Genomic DNA, 17,151 nt, shown 5'->3' with positions numbered 1-17,151 from the left:
TATGAAGACTGCTAGAGTTTTGATTGATGTAGAGAATGGTAAGCTTAAATTGAGAGTTGAGGATGAAGAAGTTACTTTCGATGTATCCAAGGCCATGACATATCCGAATGATGACAAAGCATGTTTTCAATTTGATGAACTTGATGAAGTTTGTATGGTTCAAGAAAGAATGGTGCGCAATATTTCTCCATTGGAAAAAACTCTCATTGATGCATGTGAAGATTTAGATGAAGAAGAAGAGAAATTGATTGATGAATGTCTGAGGGACTTGGAAACATTGAAAAAGAGTTCAGAGGAAGATCCAATATTTGAAATAATTGATAAGGAAGAAACAATCAAAGCACAGTCGCCAGAATTAAAAAGATTGCCATCACATCTGAAATATGTGTTCTTAGAAGAAGATGGAACAAAGCCAGTGATTATCAATAACTCTTTATCTCTACAAGAAGAAGAGCAATTGATAGAAATTCTGAAAGCCAACAAAGAAGCAATTGGATGGTCAATATCAGATCTTAAGGGTATTAGCCCAACTTATTGCATGCACAAAATTTTTATGTAAGAAGATTATAAACCAAGTGCTCAACCACAGAGAAGGTTAAATCCTGTTATGAAGGAGGTGGTCAGAAAAGAAGTGTTGAAACTGCTAGAAGCTGGTATCATCTATCCAATTTCTGATAGTGAATGGGTGAGTCCAGTACAGGTGGTTCCAAAGAAAGGTGGGATGACAGTAATTTATAATGATAAGAATGAACTTATTCCTACTCGGACAGTCACTGGTTGGCGGATGTGCATTGATTACAGAAAGCTTAATAAAGCCACGAGGAAAGATCATTTTCCTCTTCCATTCATGGATCAGATGCTAGAAAGGTTATCAGGGCAGGCGTTCTATTGTTTTCTAGATGGATATTCTGGATATAATCAAATTGTGGTAGATCCAAAAGACCAGGAGAAGACGGCTTTTACTTGTCCTTTTGGTATCTTTGCATATAGAAAGATGCCTTTTGGATTATGTAATGCTCCAGCTACGTTTCAGAGGTGTATGCAGGCAATCTTTGCGGATCTGTTAGAAAAATGCATTGAAGTATTCATGGATGATTTCTCAGTTTTTGGAAATTCTTTCCAAAGATGTTTAGCTAATTTGAACACTGTCCTCAAAAGATGTGTTCAGAAAAATCTGGTTTTGAATTGGGAGAAATGTCATTTCATGGTAACTGAAGGAATTGTATTAGGGCATAAAATCTCTGCTAAAGGAATTGAGGTAGACAAAGCTAAAGTAGAAGTTATTGAGAAACTACCTCCACCAATAAATGTAAAGGGGATTAGAAGTTTTCTTGGTCATGCTGGGTTTTATAGAAGATTTATCAAAGATTTCTCAAAAATTGCTAAACCATTGAGTAATCTTTTGATGAAGGATGCTCCTTTTGTGATGAATGAAGACTGCCTGAAAGCTTTTGATATATTGAAGGAGAAGCTAGTGTCAGCTCCAGTAATTGTAGCACCAGATTGGAATCAAAATTTTGAATTAATGTGTGATGCAAGTGATTATGCAATAGGAGTTGTCCTTGGTCAAAGAAAAGAACGGAAGTTTCATCTAATTTATTATGCTAGCAAGGTGCTGAATGATGCTCAATTGAATTATGCTACCACAGAGAAAGAGTTTATTGCTATTGTATATGCTCTAGAAAAATTTAGACCTTATCTTATTGGGTCTAAAGTGATTGTCTATACAGATCATGCAGCTATCAAATATTTGTTGACAAAACCAGATTCTAAGCCACGTCTGATTAGATGGGTACTACTATTGCAAGAGTTTGATGTAGAAATCCGTGATAAGAAAGGAAGTGAGAACGTAATTGCTGATCATTTGTCACGGTTAGTCAACAATGAGGTCACTCGCAAGGAATCTGAAATCTGGGAATCCTTTTCAGATGAATCACTAATGTATATTCAGCAGAGGCCCTGGTTTGCTGATATGGCAAATTTCAAAGCTGCAAGAGTCATGCCGGAAGACTTAACTTGGCAACAGAGAAAGAAATTTCTGCATGATGCCAAGCAGTTTGTGTGGGACGATCCATATTTGTTCAAGATTGGAGCAGATAATCTTCTAAGGAGATGTGTTACAAATGAAGAAGCAGAAGGAATTCTTTGGCATTGTCATGATTCACCTTATGGAGGGCATTTTAATGGAGAAAGAACAGCAGCAAAAGTCCTTCAATCAGGATTTTATTGGCCAACTTTATTTAAAGATGCTCATACTCATGCTAGGAATTGTGACAAATGTCAAAGAGCAGGGACAATCACTAAACGTCATGAGATGCCTTTACAAGGTATTTTAGAGGTTGAGGTGTTTGATTGTTGGGGTATTGACTTTGTTGGGCCCTTCCCTCCATCTTTCAACAATGAATATATTCTGGTAGCAGTGGATTATGTGAGTAAATGGGTGGAAGCATTGGCTTGTCCTAAAAATGATGCTAGCACGGTAATTAAATTCCTGAAGAGGCAGATATTCTCACGTTTTGGCACTCCAAGAGTGTTGATTAGTGATGGAGGATCTCATTTTTGCAATTATCAGCTAGAGAAAGTACTCAAACACTATGGAGTAAAGCATAAGGTAGCTGCACCTTATCATCCACAAACCAATGGACAAGCCGAGGTATCTAATAGGGAGATAAAAAGAATCCTGGAAAAAACCGTGACTTCATCAAGGAAGGATTGGTCTCTCAAATTGGATGATGCTCTTTGGGCTTATAGAACAGCAATGAAGACGTCTATGGGATTATCACCATTTCAATTAGTCTATGGGAAAGCATGCCATTTGCCAGTTGAATTGGAGCATAGAGCATTATGGGCTTTGAAATTCTTGAATTTTGATCCTTATGAAACTCAATGCACACGCAGAAGGCAGATGTTGGAGCTTGTAGAAATGCGGTTACATGCGTATGATTCATCCAAGGCTTACAAAGACAAGATTAAATTTTATCATGACAGGAAATTGGTGAATAGAGTTTTTAATCCAGGACAACAGGTACTATTGTTCAATTCAAGATTGAAGATATTTCCTGGGAAGCTGAAGTCAAAATGGACAGGACCATTTGTGATAAAATAAGTGCATCCACATGGAGCAATTGAAATATTTAATCCATCTGCTAATGATCCACAGAAAAGTTGGGTGGTAAATGGTCAACGTCTCAAGCCCTATCTAGGGGGAGAGGTGCAACAATTTTCCACAATGATGTTGTTGGTTGATCCGTGAAAGTTTGGGTTAGGCTCGGGACGTTAAACAAGCGCTTACTGGGAGGCAACCCAGTATCTTGTAAGTAATTGTTATTTGTTTTTGTTTTTAGATTAGGGTTTGATGTACTCTATTGAACACTTGGTTCGTTATGATGGTTTGCTATTAACTGTGATTGTGTGATAAGTACTGCTTGATGATGCTTATTGATTGATTGATGTTGAGATAGATGTGCACATTAAAATGCTTATACAGGTGATTCACAAGCTTTGTGAACAAATACATGATATTATGATTGTGAGATTAAGCAGGATGTGTATGTCAAATGTGAATGAGCTTATATGTGAGGTTTTGAGCTCCAGAGTTTTTGGTATGATTGAATGCTATTACTTTGAAAGCATGAATGATTTTGCCCAGGTTTTCTATGATTGAATCAATTGCTTGTTTTGCATCATGTGATCAAGGCCATTTGTTGGAACCCTTTTTAGTGGCCAAATTCATAAAGTTAGCCTACTAAAAGAGAACACGTTGTGTTCTATCCTTTGAACCTTTAGCCTTGAACATACACTGAAAACCTTTGATTGAAAATCTTTACCTTGAGTTAAGTAGAAGATCTTGTATGGTATTGTTAAATGTTCAAGTTTGGGGTTGTTGGGAAAACATGAAAAGAAAAGCATTGAGCTAAGAGCTAAAAAGTAAGAATATGCAAGGAGAAAAGAAAAAGAAGTAAAGCTCAATGCAAATGCAAAGGCAAAAGAAAGTTGGGAATGAATAAGATGATTGTGTTATTATGATTCTCTTAACTCAAGGATTTTGTGATCTAGAAAAACCAATTTTCTTGTTAGCCCAGCCACATTATAAGCCATTGAAAAGTCCTTGTGATGATGCATGCTTGTGAATGTTTTTGATTGTGGTAAAATGAAAGGTAAAGTTGATTCATGCGACATTGTGATAGTAGAGTGAAGGAGTGAAACACTTTACCTCTTATACACTTGTGTGTTGAGTGAAACACTTTACCTAGTGAGGAAATATTCCATAAGCACATGAACATCCATGCTTAATTGATTGATCATTCATGAAAAATAGCATTTGTTGGAATTTAAATGACTTTGTGAACACTAAAGCATGTGCACATCTTGAATGAACTCTTGGTCATAAGTTTGAGTGAAGTTGTTATTTATCTTGAAAAAGAGGATGTTTGAATGAGTGAACCATCATATGAATTGGTTGGAGATTGAGTTACATTTTGTTTGCTTGAGGACAAGCAAAGTTCTAAGTTTGGGGTTGTGATAACAGTTGAAAAAATGTTATTTTCATGCTTAAAATTGATACTAAAAGCAACCTTTAGACTTAGAAACTAGCTTGAAATCATACTTTTATCCATATTTTCAGAAATAAGAGAGCTGGACAGGTTTATGCTTGATTTCAGTGTTTTTGTGCAGGTTTTAAGGTGAATTTAGTGAAAGAAGTGAAGAATGAGAGAGAGGGAATCAGAAAAGGAATCAAAGAGTGCAAAAGGAGAAGCCGAAGGCACCGCTCAGCGGCAGTTTACCGCTGAGCGGCACTCAGAAGCTCACGGGAGGACCGCTGAGGGGCAAAATGGCCGCTGAGGGGAAGAACCGAGCTGACGCACTTACCGCTGAGCGGTAGTTTACCGCTGAGCGGCACTTTAATGGGCTTGGACTTAATATTTTGTAATTTACGAATGGTATTTAAGCTTTAGGGTTTCCTAGGGTTAGGGATCTTTGGCAGAAACGAGGTAAACACTTTCTCTTCCACCCCTTTGAAGGAGGATCTTGGATGCTCAGGCTACCTCTTCACCTTTATTGGGTTTATTCTTTCATTCTTTCATTGTAATTCATCTAGGTTCACCATGAATATGGTGAACTAAACCTTGTATGTTTGTTGGGGAATCAATGTAATCTCTTGAAGCTCTCATATATGGAATTTATGCTTGCATCTTAATCTAAGATTTATGCTTTCTTTCATCATTAGTTAGGGTTTTTCCTCTTTGCTTAATGCTTGCATTGTTTAACTCATTCGATGCATGATTATTGGTTTTGTCGATACGAGAACGTACGGTGAAGTCTAGATCCGGGGAATTTCTCCCAATATTATGTTGGTTGTCGTTAAGCTCCTGCACTTATGAACTGATCATTAGGAATGCTAGGAATTGTATGAACTCGTGATTAGGGAGAAGCCTTCTAGAAAGGTACTTTAGAGAGTGGCATTAACAATGATGATTTGAATGTTGAATTCCTAAAATATATGAGAGTGGATAAGATGAAATTGACCCCCAACAACATATTCATTCATATATTTCATTGAAAGTATTTGTCTTTTGCTTTTGTCATTGATCAAAAACTCATGCATACATATTTAATTTTCGTCTTTTGCATATAAACTCCAAATATTTCGTCTTTAAGTCTTAGCTAATCAAGAAATCACATAACTAAACTAGGCCGTGAGTCCTTTGGGAAGAACGATACTTGGTCTTACCAAGTTTATTACTTGAACGATTCGGTCATACTTGCCGATTGAAAAACAAGTTTGTGACATCATATTTTGGTGCTCATAAATTTGTCCATCAAGGGGCAAGGTTTGGATGAAGTAGAGGAAGTAGAGGGGCAGGGTTTGGATGAAGTGGAGGTACTGAATGAAGTGGAAAGGCAGGGTTTGGATGAAGAAGATGGTTTGAATGAAGTCCAGGTGCAGGGTTTGGATGATGTGGAGGGTTTGAATGAAGTAGAGGTGCATGGTTTGATGATGAAGTGTAGGGGGAGGAGGAGGAAGTAGATGTGTAATATGGACTTTGATATAGGACCTAAGATTAGAAAGAGACTTACAAAAGAGTCAAATTTATCCAAAAATTGGATCCCTAGGTATGCTTTTTCTTTCCCTCTATTACTTGATGGCACTTGGTCTGTGATTAAAATGACCGTATTGATCACTTAATTTTTAACTTGTATTTATTTTTTACTTCATGGCAGTTGGTCTGCAGAAAGACTCTATGAAGTTAGGCATTTTGCACAGATTACAAACATGTTTGTAGTTAACCTGGACAGTCAAGAATGTTCGTGCAGAAAATGGCTTATTACTGGGATCCCTTGCTGCCATGCAATTACAACCATGAAGTTCTTAAATGTAGATCTAGAACATTATGTACCAATTTCCTTCAGACGGTCCACTTACGATGAAACATATGCCTCCATCATATTTCCTGTGAATGACCCTGTTATGGGAAAGAACATCCTACCCAGACGTCCTCCCACCATTGAAGAGAACATTACCGGGCAGACCAAAGAAAAAAAGAAGGTTGGAGCAATGGGAGCTAAGGAGGGATGAGACCTAGATGACCAAAGGTGGCCACCGCAAAAAATGTAATATTTGTCGTCAACTTGGACATAACAAAAATAATTTCCAATTACGTGCTCAACATGGAGCAGACCTACCAGAGGCATCTCAACCACCACCCCAACCACCAACTGAGGAAATGACACAAGAATCTCAAGGACCTCCACAACCAACACAGGAATCCAGAGAAGAACAAACTTAGAAAAGAAGAAGCGACAAATTACCAATTAGAAGAATATGTGCTTTATAATGTTGTTGTTCTTTTCTTTTGTTCGAATTGGTTACTTCTGTGCTAAACATTTGGAAGTGGCACTTGATATGTTTTGAAGTACATTGGAATTTAAATCCTTACATGTAACCATGACCTCAGTTCAGTTCTGTTTATGCAAACATATCGTTTTTTATGCTTTATACAATTGCAAAGATATTGTTGTTTATTGCTTTATGGACACATCAGTCATCATCACAGGGACCATATTTGCAAATAATTAACGAAAATAGGGATTGAAATGAACAATTACTTACTAACACAAATTATATTCCTTTATTCATTACAAAACACATAGGCAGAATCTCAACATCAAAATGGTTCAACTCCATTGACCTAAAAACATTACATTCAACCAGATTGGGACCACCTAAAACACACCATAAGTTGAACCAAAATACACACAACATATCATCCTAAAAACACACAGAACATAACTATGTTCACTACATTAACAACAGCAGCCACTGCTACTAATAATTGGATCCTTTTCTTTAAAGCCTTGACTGTGTTTTCCAGATCAAAAATCTTCCTCCTTTGCCTCCCAATAATAACATCCTTTTCATCAACATTTTCTTCATTGCACCACTTAAAATAGTTGCAACACATCGCATTACTAGTTCCACTCTTTTATTCATGAACAAAAACTTCAAACACAATGTTAATTACTATCACATAAACAACATAGGGGTTATTCTGATTACCTTGTAGTTACGACAACCCCAAAAATATCTTCCCGCATTCTTTGAAGTTCTAGTCATTTTTACTACTGTCATCTCACCACAATTGCAAATGGGGATTATCCCTAGCGCCATTGAACCACCACCATGTGAACGACGACAACTTCGGTACCCCAAGCTATTACAACAAGAAGAAGAAGATTGGGAACCAGACATTGCTCATTAACCACCAAGATTGGGAACAAGCTTGGTTAACATCCAACGTCACTGTGGCTTTCAAAGAACAAAACCAAAAACCCTAATTTGAGAATCCACCCTTATTTCACCTCTATAAAGGGTTTCATAAAATACAATTTGAAAAATAAAAAATACAACTGACAACGCCACAATGAACTCCACGTAAGCCCATTTAACTCTGTAATTGCACATGTTAACACATTGCCGTTAACGATTTAGACTGTGTTTACTCAAAGGACTAAATTAAATACAAATTACATTCTTTGAAACTACATTAAACAAAAAAAAAAATGGAAACCATTTGGAATTTTCCCAACCAAAATTGGGACCAAATATTTTACCTAAATAAATCTTATCAATTCCTCAAAAAAATACGACGCCGTTTCCTCTTTATCACCTCCAATTCCCGCCTGCTACCTTCCACTGTTTAAAACATTCCCTATTCTTTCAGATATTTGAAAATGGATCTTCACCTTCTTCTTCGTTTCGATTCCAACTTCCCAAATATGAAACTCAGAGAGAAAATCTAGCTCAAATCCGTTTTCCATCTTTACACAATTCAAAACCCTAACACTCCAAAAATGTCATCACCGTTAACCTACCCTGTGGTGGTCGACGACAAGGACCTCGATGACGCCGCACTGTGGGCCATGATCGACTCCGCCTCCGCCTCGCACTCCTCTTCCAAGAGAAAGGCCCTCGTCGCCTCCAACCCCCCACAACGCCAGCCCCCTTCCCGGATCTCCAACCCGTCGCCACCACTGTCTAATTTTCGGAAGGTTCTCCGCGACTCCGGCGACAGCGGCGAGGTGGTGCAAGACCGATGGCCCTACCGTCCGCCGCGGAAGGCCCCGAGGTTGTGTGCCTCCGAAGAGAGCAGCCCGCTCGCGCTGATCAGGAGCGTGCAAAGGACGCCGCCGCCGAAGGACTTATCGTCGCCTGATGCGCTGGAGCTAAGCTGCTACACGGAGGTCTCACCGAGGCGGTGCTTCGTGAGGAACGAGGCAGAGGAGAAGGAGAGCGGCATTGGACATAGCTTGCTTGGAATGTTTCCTTCGGTTTCGTTGTTTAAGGAGTACCAGAATGCTGCTATGGCGGTGATTATCTTGATAACTTTATTTCAGTATTCGGATTTCAGTTTTGTGGGAACTTAGATGTAGGAGATGTTTCCTCTGTTCAGAATTGAAGTTTTTGTTTTAAAGTGAAAATCTAATTCTGATCACAAAACAATACAATCAATAACTGCATGTAACTTTTTTTCTTTCGAGTGAAAGAAAGATTTGAACCTTGGAACTTGTGGTTTAGGGGAGTGGAATGAATGATACTTTTTATCCTTTGTTTGAAGAATTTAATCTGAGTGTGTTCACAGTTCAGTCTTTCATTCAATTATGGATAGTAGGTAATGAGAACCATGTAAAGAAACATTGTATGGTGTGTCGAAGGAAGTAGATAGTGTAATTATCAGTGTTTGTAGAGTTCCATTAGATGTGATTTTATTTTGTTTATTTGATTGTTTGTTTATTAGGTTAAATGATGGAAAATAGGCTTGGTCATGTGTTTTTTGATGGATCTCTTCTCTCATATTATTAGGAGATACTTTATAGGAGGATATAACATAATATTCTCACAGTACGTTAACGTTAGGACATGTCTTGACTTCTATTTCGTACTATGTTCTGAAAATTAACCATTAAATGAGCAGTTTCTCTAAATTTGGTTTGGTCATTAAATTTAACACTTGGGAATACAATTTTTTCTAAACCAACGAATAACATGAATCGTTTATTTTAAGGTGTCCTTTAGTTTTATTATTTCAGGAGTTTCAGTGGGTCTGTGGCTACGGCCTTGGTAGTGGTTTTCAGCTTGAACCTATACATACCTATAATATGCTGTTTAAAATGGAAAACTTTTACCTTTTATTTGTAGTGAAGAAGTGGATTTGCTTATTTAGTTTTTTTATTACTAGATTAGCTTTTGTTGAATGCGAATTTTGCGTATGAAAACATTGAAAAACACTTTTGAGAACTTATGACGTGCACTGTTCAATTAGTTTATGAGTATCAATGCATTGAGAATTTTATTAATTATTGGGTAAGTTATTGGTATCTCTTTTTGTTATGTTCAGTATTTTGAGGTATTTCATTGCCCAGATTGCTTAGTATGAATCATATTAGATTTTAGAGGAGTTTTCCCATACTTTATCTCTTTTGCCTGCCATGAACAAATCATGATAGTATTTTGATGGTTGATTCCTATTTTTCACACTTTTTAACACCCTGTGGTTATCCTGAACAAATCAAATCATTGCATGATATTAACGACTGTCCTTTTCTGGATTTCCCAGTCCTAGCCGCTGAGGAACATGTTTTCATGACTTCCATAACTTATTGGGAGGTGGTATATGGATAACTTCAAGGATAATCTTTGACATTCTCTCTATCTTTTTTAATTATTACTTGTTACCTGATGCCCCAAGTTTGAGTTTTGCTTTTAGGGGGTGTAATAAGTTTCATAGTTTTGTATATAGCAACACAATAGTATCTCTATTCTCCACTTGGAGATCATAACATGATAGTAAATTTATACAAATATATGAAAATGTGAGAGTTGCTTGAGATGCTGCTGATTTTTTTCTTCATTCAGGAAGGATTTACCTAATCAATTCTTGTTGTCTTCGATGTTCAGATTTTGGAAAAAACTGATTACACTTTGATTTCGGGGAATCCTTTCATTAAGAAGTCAGGTAAACATAGTTTGCCTTCTCTCAAAAGTGGAAATTATTCAACTGATGCAACATGGCAGGGCATGTCTTTTTTTAGGTTGGAGAAAGATATCTTGTTACTTCAATATTTCTTATGAAATCAGGGACAGAAATATTGAGTTTGATGAGAATCGCAATGTTCAGCGTGCTGAGTTTGTGATTCGTGCGCACATGCAGTATGTGTCTCGTTTGGTTGTTTCAATTGAATTCATTTATCTTCCAAATTATGTCTGTTCTCACCAGTTTCTACTGTCTCTGTTGATTTTCATTACATCAGGGGCGGCAGGTTCTCCGATGGATGGGGCTCTTGTGATCGACGTGAAAAAAGATTCCAGAAGCCAAATCATGATATTCCTAGCACAGCAGAGACTAGAGCAAAAAATAAAGCTTGTCAAGTAAGTCACTTCTATCATGTTATATCTTTCTGTTTATGCTGCCACATTTGGTGTGAATTTAGCTGTTAAAGCGGAGACTAAGGTTTTATTTAAATGACATTTCCATTAATTGCCTTGAGCGGAAACTTAATAAAACCTCACACCGATGCTATATAAAGAGATTTAGGACAGATTTTTTCATAAAATTTATAAGAATGAAAAGAGAAATAATGAAATCGTTCTTTCGTTAGTTAAAATTAGTTTATCCACAAGTTAGTTTGTAGAAGGTTTTTTGTGAATTTTTCTAAAATTTGATATTTGGCTTAGAAAGGAGTTGATTTCATTTTCTTTTTCTAGATTTTTTTGGAGAAATTTCTTCCAAACAAGTACTAAAATTATCCATGTCAATCTGAAATTCATTAAAGCTATTAGAATCACATCACTGTGTAGAATCACATTACTATAAAAAAGATAAGAGAAAAGAATGAGAGAACTAACAAGTTTGAAGAGAAAATACTGAATAATAGGTTGAAAATATAAAAAGTAGTGAATAAAATTTCTGTGTTGCTCCTTAGGATTGTTGAAATGAGGAGTTTGTTTTTCAAACTTAAACTAATCATTTTGTCCATTTGCTACAATTTTACAGGACTTGCTAGGAATTGGAGAATACCGACCTAGTGTAAGTAATCAATTGCATTGATGTTATACTTTTGCAACAATTTAACTTGCCCTGATATTTGTTGATGGGTAAATGTTTTCTTAATGTATCTTATTCATTAAAAATGATAGCAAATCCTCGGAGGTGTTCTTCATTGTACAGGACTCCAATAGAGTAACAATTGCTATTCACCATGAATAGCCTGTTATTAATTTGACAAATTTTAACTAAACACATAAATTCCAACCCGATCACGTATTTGAAAATTGTTTCAAACTCTACTACTTTCACAATTAATTCATCAAAAACTTATTCTAAATTTTCAATCAAAGTTAAAATCAACTAATGAAACTCTACATAAATTCTTTCCACATTAAAGTTAAAAAAAAACAAAAAACTATAACATAAAAATATTATTTTCTTCTGTTCTTAAATTATTTTATTGTTCTTCTAAAAATTCTACCAAGTTTCTTAATTCTTAAGAAACATAAACAAAACTTTTTTTATTATTAAAATACACCACTTTTTATGATTTTAAAGAACATTTTAAAATTAAAAAAAAAATCTATTTGAGTTTAAAACAATCTCTGAAAACACACTGTAACCAAAATATTTATTTTAAAATATTAACGTTGTTTAAAATTTCATTGATTGCCAAAATGTATAATTAGTCGTTGTCTACCATGTATGCTAGACTAATCGGTCCTTGAAAGTTTGAAGTAAAATATTTTCATTTGATGGCAACATGGAAGCATTTGGAGTAGTTTGTAGGCAAGGGTGGTATACAAATTGAAAATTGAAATAGTCAATACATTGAAAGACATATCGATAAAAGAATTATTTGTACCTTAATCTTGACTAAATAAGCAAATTAGTATTCAATTTTAGTCATAAATATGTTTTTGAATCAATACTAGTGTTAAGGATACTAATTTGGTCATTTAAATGGGTCTTAGGTGTAACTAAATTAAAATTTAGGTGCAACTAAATTAAAATTCAAAGTTTGTTGTTTTTTGGTATAGGGCTGAGCAATAGTCTAGAAATGTTAAGTGCTAGATAAGAATGATACTTAGTGACATAGAAGTATGGCATTCAACAACACAAAAGTAGTGCTCAAGTGTCAATTTTGCGAGAAGAATGACCCTCAACACTTGTCGCTTAGTATTAGAAGCCTTTGCCAAACTTCTTGTTTTGCAAATCTTCTTACTTATATGATCTTTCAATATTTGATTTAGCACATAAGTTTATAATAAAAGATCTAGATACACCAAAAAGTGGGGATTAATGATGAGAATCTTGTCGCACCACCGTTAACTTCTCAAATATCGTTCCTATGTTTCTGTCACCGAATCTCCTCAACAACGCCTCTATTAATGCCCTTCAAGAAGGGTTCTTGGTCTTCTTGGGCCAGAATCAAAACCAATAGCTCGTTCCTCCCTCCATACATATATACGCAAGCTCCATCTTCTCCCTCTCCGAGACATTTTTTAGATCGAAGAACTTCTTAGCCTTTGTGATCCAACCATTGGGTTTGTACTTTCTAGCATTGGTAACTCCACGCTTTTCATCCAACTGCGTTGAACTTCTCCCCAACCATCCTCCATTTCATCCTTTGAACTATCTTTTCGCCTTTCCCAACCTTCGTTTATCGAGTCTCGACTTCCTTCCGAGCTTTTTTCCTGGTTCCTTGTTTGCCTCCCAAGAAGGTGCCTAAGTTCTTGGGTTATCCCCTTATCTTTGCCTTGAACTCCTCCATCGTCGTTTCTATCACATCAAGTCGTCCCTTCAACGCCTTTGCCTTGCCCTCCATCGCACGCCTCTACCTTGATGAACCAAAAGGTCAGACCAAACTTGATAGACTTCTTTGATCAATAAGTATATCAACACATTCTTCCTACACAAACACACAAGAAAGACAACAAAAGAATGTATGTTATTGCTGTAAGAATGAATTAACGAATTAGAAACTACACCAAGGAAGCCTATCTCCCTCACCAGAACAATGATCTAGTTTAAACCTTACAAGTAAAAAACTAAACCCCTGTACAACTAACTCCCTTATTTATAGTATCCCCCTTCTATACAAACTTCCTTAACTGCCAACAACTTTTCCCATTATTTTCTCTTTTTTCCTTTCGTAAACCTTTAATACTTTATCACACCCACATTTACCTCTTCCTTCATATCCTCTATGTGTCCTGCCTTTGCCTCTTCCCCAACACTAATAAACTTAGTCACTTGTACCTCACTAGGAACAAGTTCCACATATATTTCAACCTCTTCCTCATCCGCCTCTATGTAGTTAGCCAAGTTTAATGCTTCTTTGTCATCACTTAGTATTATGAGATTGTTCAGTAGTCTTTGTTTGGACCCTACCACCATAGTTTGAAATCTCCATCATATTTGAAATCCTTAACAATTTTCACTACTTCAAAGTAGGACCACTGATTGGGATTAGCTGCTTTAATTACGTGTATCTCTAATCCCTTGTTTTTAACGAACTTGCCCGTGTGATGCAAAGACACTTCAAAAACCATTTCTAAACCTACATTGTGACATCAACAACATTAAATCAAATAACAACACCCTAATCGAAAACGAAAACGAAAAAATGAACTTGCTTACATGTTTCTTCCAATAACGATGTCGTTGAAGATGTCTTTCACCGCACCACACCAAGCATCGCAACCACCCCCGATTTGACGAAAGTAATAACCCTAATCGCGATTTCATTAATTGGATTGAAGTTATCGCAAATATTCTTCGTAAGGAATCCTAATTCTCGTTGTAGTGAATAACACCTAATCTAAGGTTAAAGTGTACATACATGTCATCAAACGTGGCACATCGTTAGCCAAATCACTAAAAAATTAATGTCGTTGGTATTCGAGGACTAAATCCGAGAGTTTCATTAAGTAGAGGGATAAAAATGAAGCAAACTTTGGAAGAATGACTAAAACCAAAAACGCTTGATAGTTAAGGGACTAAAAACATATTTAAATCTTTATATTATGAATGTGATATTATTGTTTTAAAATGTATAAATGTTATTTTGGTACTTTAGCTTGCCCTTCTGTTTTTGTCTGTTTAAGTGTGTGTGTTTGTTTTTTATTTTACAATGATCACTGCTGAGGTGTATATATCTCGTGCATGAGACTCGACATTAATGGGTGGTCTGATAGCGGCCTAATAGCGGATGAAACAATATGTCCAACAAACAACAAATATCGCTAGGATAGCCTCTGACATAGCTTTGATACCATGTTGAATATAGTGAAAAACTATCTATGGGATTAATCTCCCTTGTGTTGAATATACTCATAAGGTACTCTATTTATAATAGAAGAAATATAGGCTAAGCCCAAAAATACAAATAAGAAATAATAACAAACTAACTAAAGATAAAAGATAAAAATAAGATAAAGATAATATATCTAACACTTACCTCAAGCCGGTGCATACAAATCGTATGTACCAAGCTTGTTATTAATATAATCAATAATGACTTAGTGAAAATATCTGCTTTTGCACTCAAGTAACACCAAATTGTTAATAATTTTGCGAAGACGATATAGAAGACGAAATATCAACCCAGAAAACTCCCTTAAGCAAAACATTTGGGAGGTTGCTCCATATAAATCTCTTCCTGCAAATTGACATTAAGGAATGCATTCTTGACATCTAGTGGATAAAGAGGTCATTATGGAAGAGCCACAACGGTTATAAATAAACTAACAAAAACCATATTTTCCACACGAGAAAACACATATATATGGACGGGTCATCGTAGTGGTGACAAAAGGGAGGTCAAAAGAGACAGCAAGGGAAGAAGCCATGGATGAACAAGGGAGATAAACCTTAAAAATCTAAGATTCTTCAATCAAGGCACGTGAAAAAGGAAAGAAAAGCAACCTTGATGATGTGAATAGTTGTTTGAGAGAAGACAAAACATGCGACCACATACAACAAACCTAGAAGAGGAAAAAAAGCGATCTCAATACTCTAAATCGCTACCTAAGAGGATATGAGATATGCCACCATGCACGAGAAAAAAAAGAGCATATCCATAACTTCAAAAGACATTAAAAGCGCATAGAAGCTCTGATGAAGGTGTCGTTGATGACACGGTGGTTGCCTGGCCAAGACGATCAAAACCTTATGATCGTTGGTTGAAACTGGAACTCCGGTAGTGACAACGGTAGACGATGGTGGTAGACAACAACGAAGGCGCCAAGCGTTGCTGGCAACAGGTAGATGGTGTCGTTGCCAGCAGGTGTAATGGTAGAGGCAACAAAAAAATTTTCCTCAAAAGAAATTGGTTCTGATACCATGTTCAAAAGTTCACTTTAAGATTAACTTCACATAATCGACTTGTAAGATGAGGTTTGCACCGACATATATACTACAGAGTGATCTTATATCTAGTCGATGTCATACTTCCAACAGATCCCTTTCATGTCGAGGTATATACATCTCGAGCATGTGACTAGACATTAATGTGTGGTCCGATAAAGGTCCTATAGTAGGTGAAATGATATGTCCAACAAATACAAATCTCTCTAGGATAGACTTTTAACCCATGAGTCTGATACCATGTTAAGAAGTGAACTTTAAGCCTAATTCAACCTCACAAAACCGACTTGTAAGGTAAGGTTTGCACCCATTTATATATTTTAAATTGGCTTTATCTCTAGTCTCACGCTCGTTATGTATATGCTTCGGCGGGAGGGGTGTGTGTTGTGTGAGCCCAAGAGGAGTCTCTCTGATAAATAAGAGCTAGCTAATGGCGGAACTAAAGCTTAGAGAAGGACGTTTTGTCATAAAATCTATATTACGTTTTTGGTTTAGTATAGTATATCTCTTTCTACTGTAGAACAATGTAAATATATATTTTGCTATTATATTTTATTTTTGAATAATTATAATAACAATTTATATGTTTTTCTTTAAGGTAATGATTTTATAATATTAAAAATGTGATATATCGTATTATAGTTGAACATTATGAAAATTAAAATATTAAAAGGGTCGTACAAATGGAGAATTGAAATAGTTAATACATTGAGAGACAGATAAATAAAAAGTATATGCGTTTTACAAGGAAGTGAAAAAAATTGTGCAAATTTCTTTTGATGCTGTCAATAAACAATCGAGAAACTTCGGAACCCTCCAAACAAAAAACCAACTTAGGCAATATATTTTTTTATGTTTGTGCATTTAACCTTATTTTTTAGCATTTATTAGAGATTAATACATTTGTGAATGTATGGATTTGGAGACCTAGAGCTACATCAAGTTAATATCATCTTTTTAATTTATATGATATAATCAATAGTAAGTTGAAGTTAAATTAATGTTTTAAGTAGTTACATAAAGTTAAAGCATTAAGCCTGGTTTATCGTCCGATACACTTCCGTGGCGACTAAGCTACGTTCTTTTGTGTGTCCCGATTAATTGGACATGAACAACTATAAACTTTATGCTATGTTATTCCTTGATTAAAAAATATTGATATTTTTTTACCCATATGAACCTTATTCATGGGATCTCCAATCACAAAGGTTAGATAACCATCACTTGTTTGTTT

At 35.9% G+C, this 17,151-nt stretch overlaps 1 protein-coding gene across 1 annotated transcript; it reads left to right on the top strand.

The window, feature by feature from the left end:
* Nucleotides 1-8,165: 8,165 nt before the first annotated feature.
* LOC108328422 (uncharacterized) lies at nt 8,166-11,723 on the top strand. Its single transcript, XM_017562287.2, has 5 exons — nt 8,166-8,868; nt 10,457-10,514; nt 10,591-10,708; nt 10,810-10,927; nt 11,553-11,723. The coding sequence occupies exons 1-5, from the start codon at nt 8,353-8,355 to the stop codon at nt 11,604-11,606; spliced, it is 864 nt and encodes a 287-aa protein (XP_017417776.1). The 5' UTR covers nt 8,166-8,352; the 3' UTR covers nt 11,607-11,723.
* The last annotated feature ends 5,428 nt before the right edge of the window (nt 11,724-17,151 follow it).

Source organism: Vigna angularis, chromosome 2 (genome assembly GCF_016808095.1).
Source record: "Vigna angularis cultivar LongXiaoDou No.4 chromosome 2, ASM1680809v1, whole genome shotgun sequence".
In the NCBI taxonomy this organism is placed as follows: domain Eukaryota; kingdom Viridiplantae; phylum Streptophyta; class Magnoliopsida; order Fabales; family Fabaceae; genus Vigna; species Vigna angularis.
Note: the sequence above shows the minus strand (reverse complement) of the source record. Positions and strands in the feature narration are given on the sequence as shown.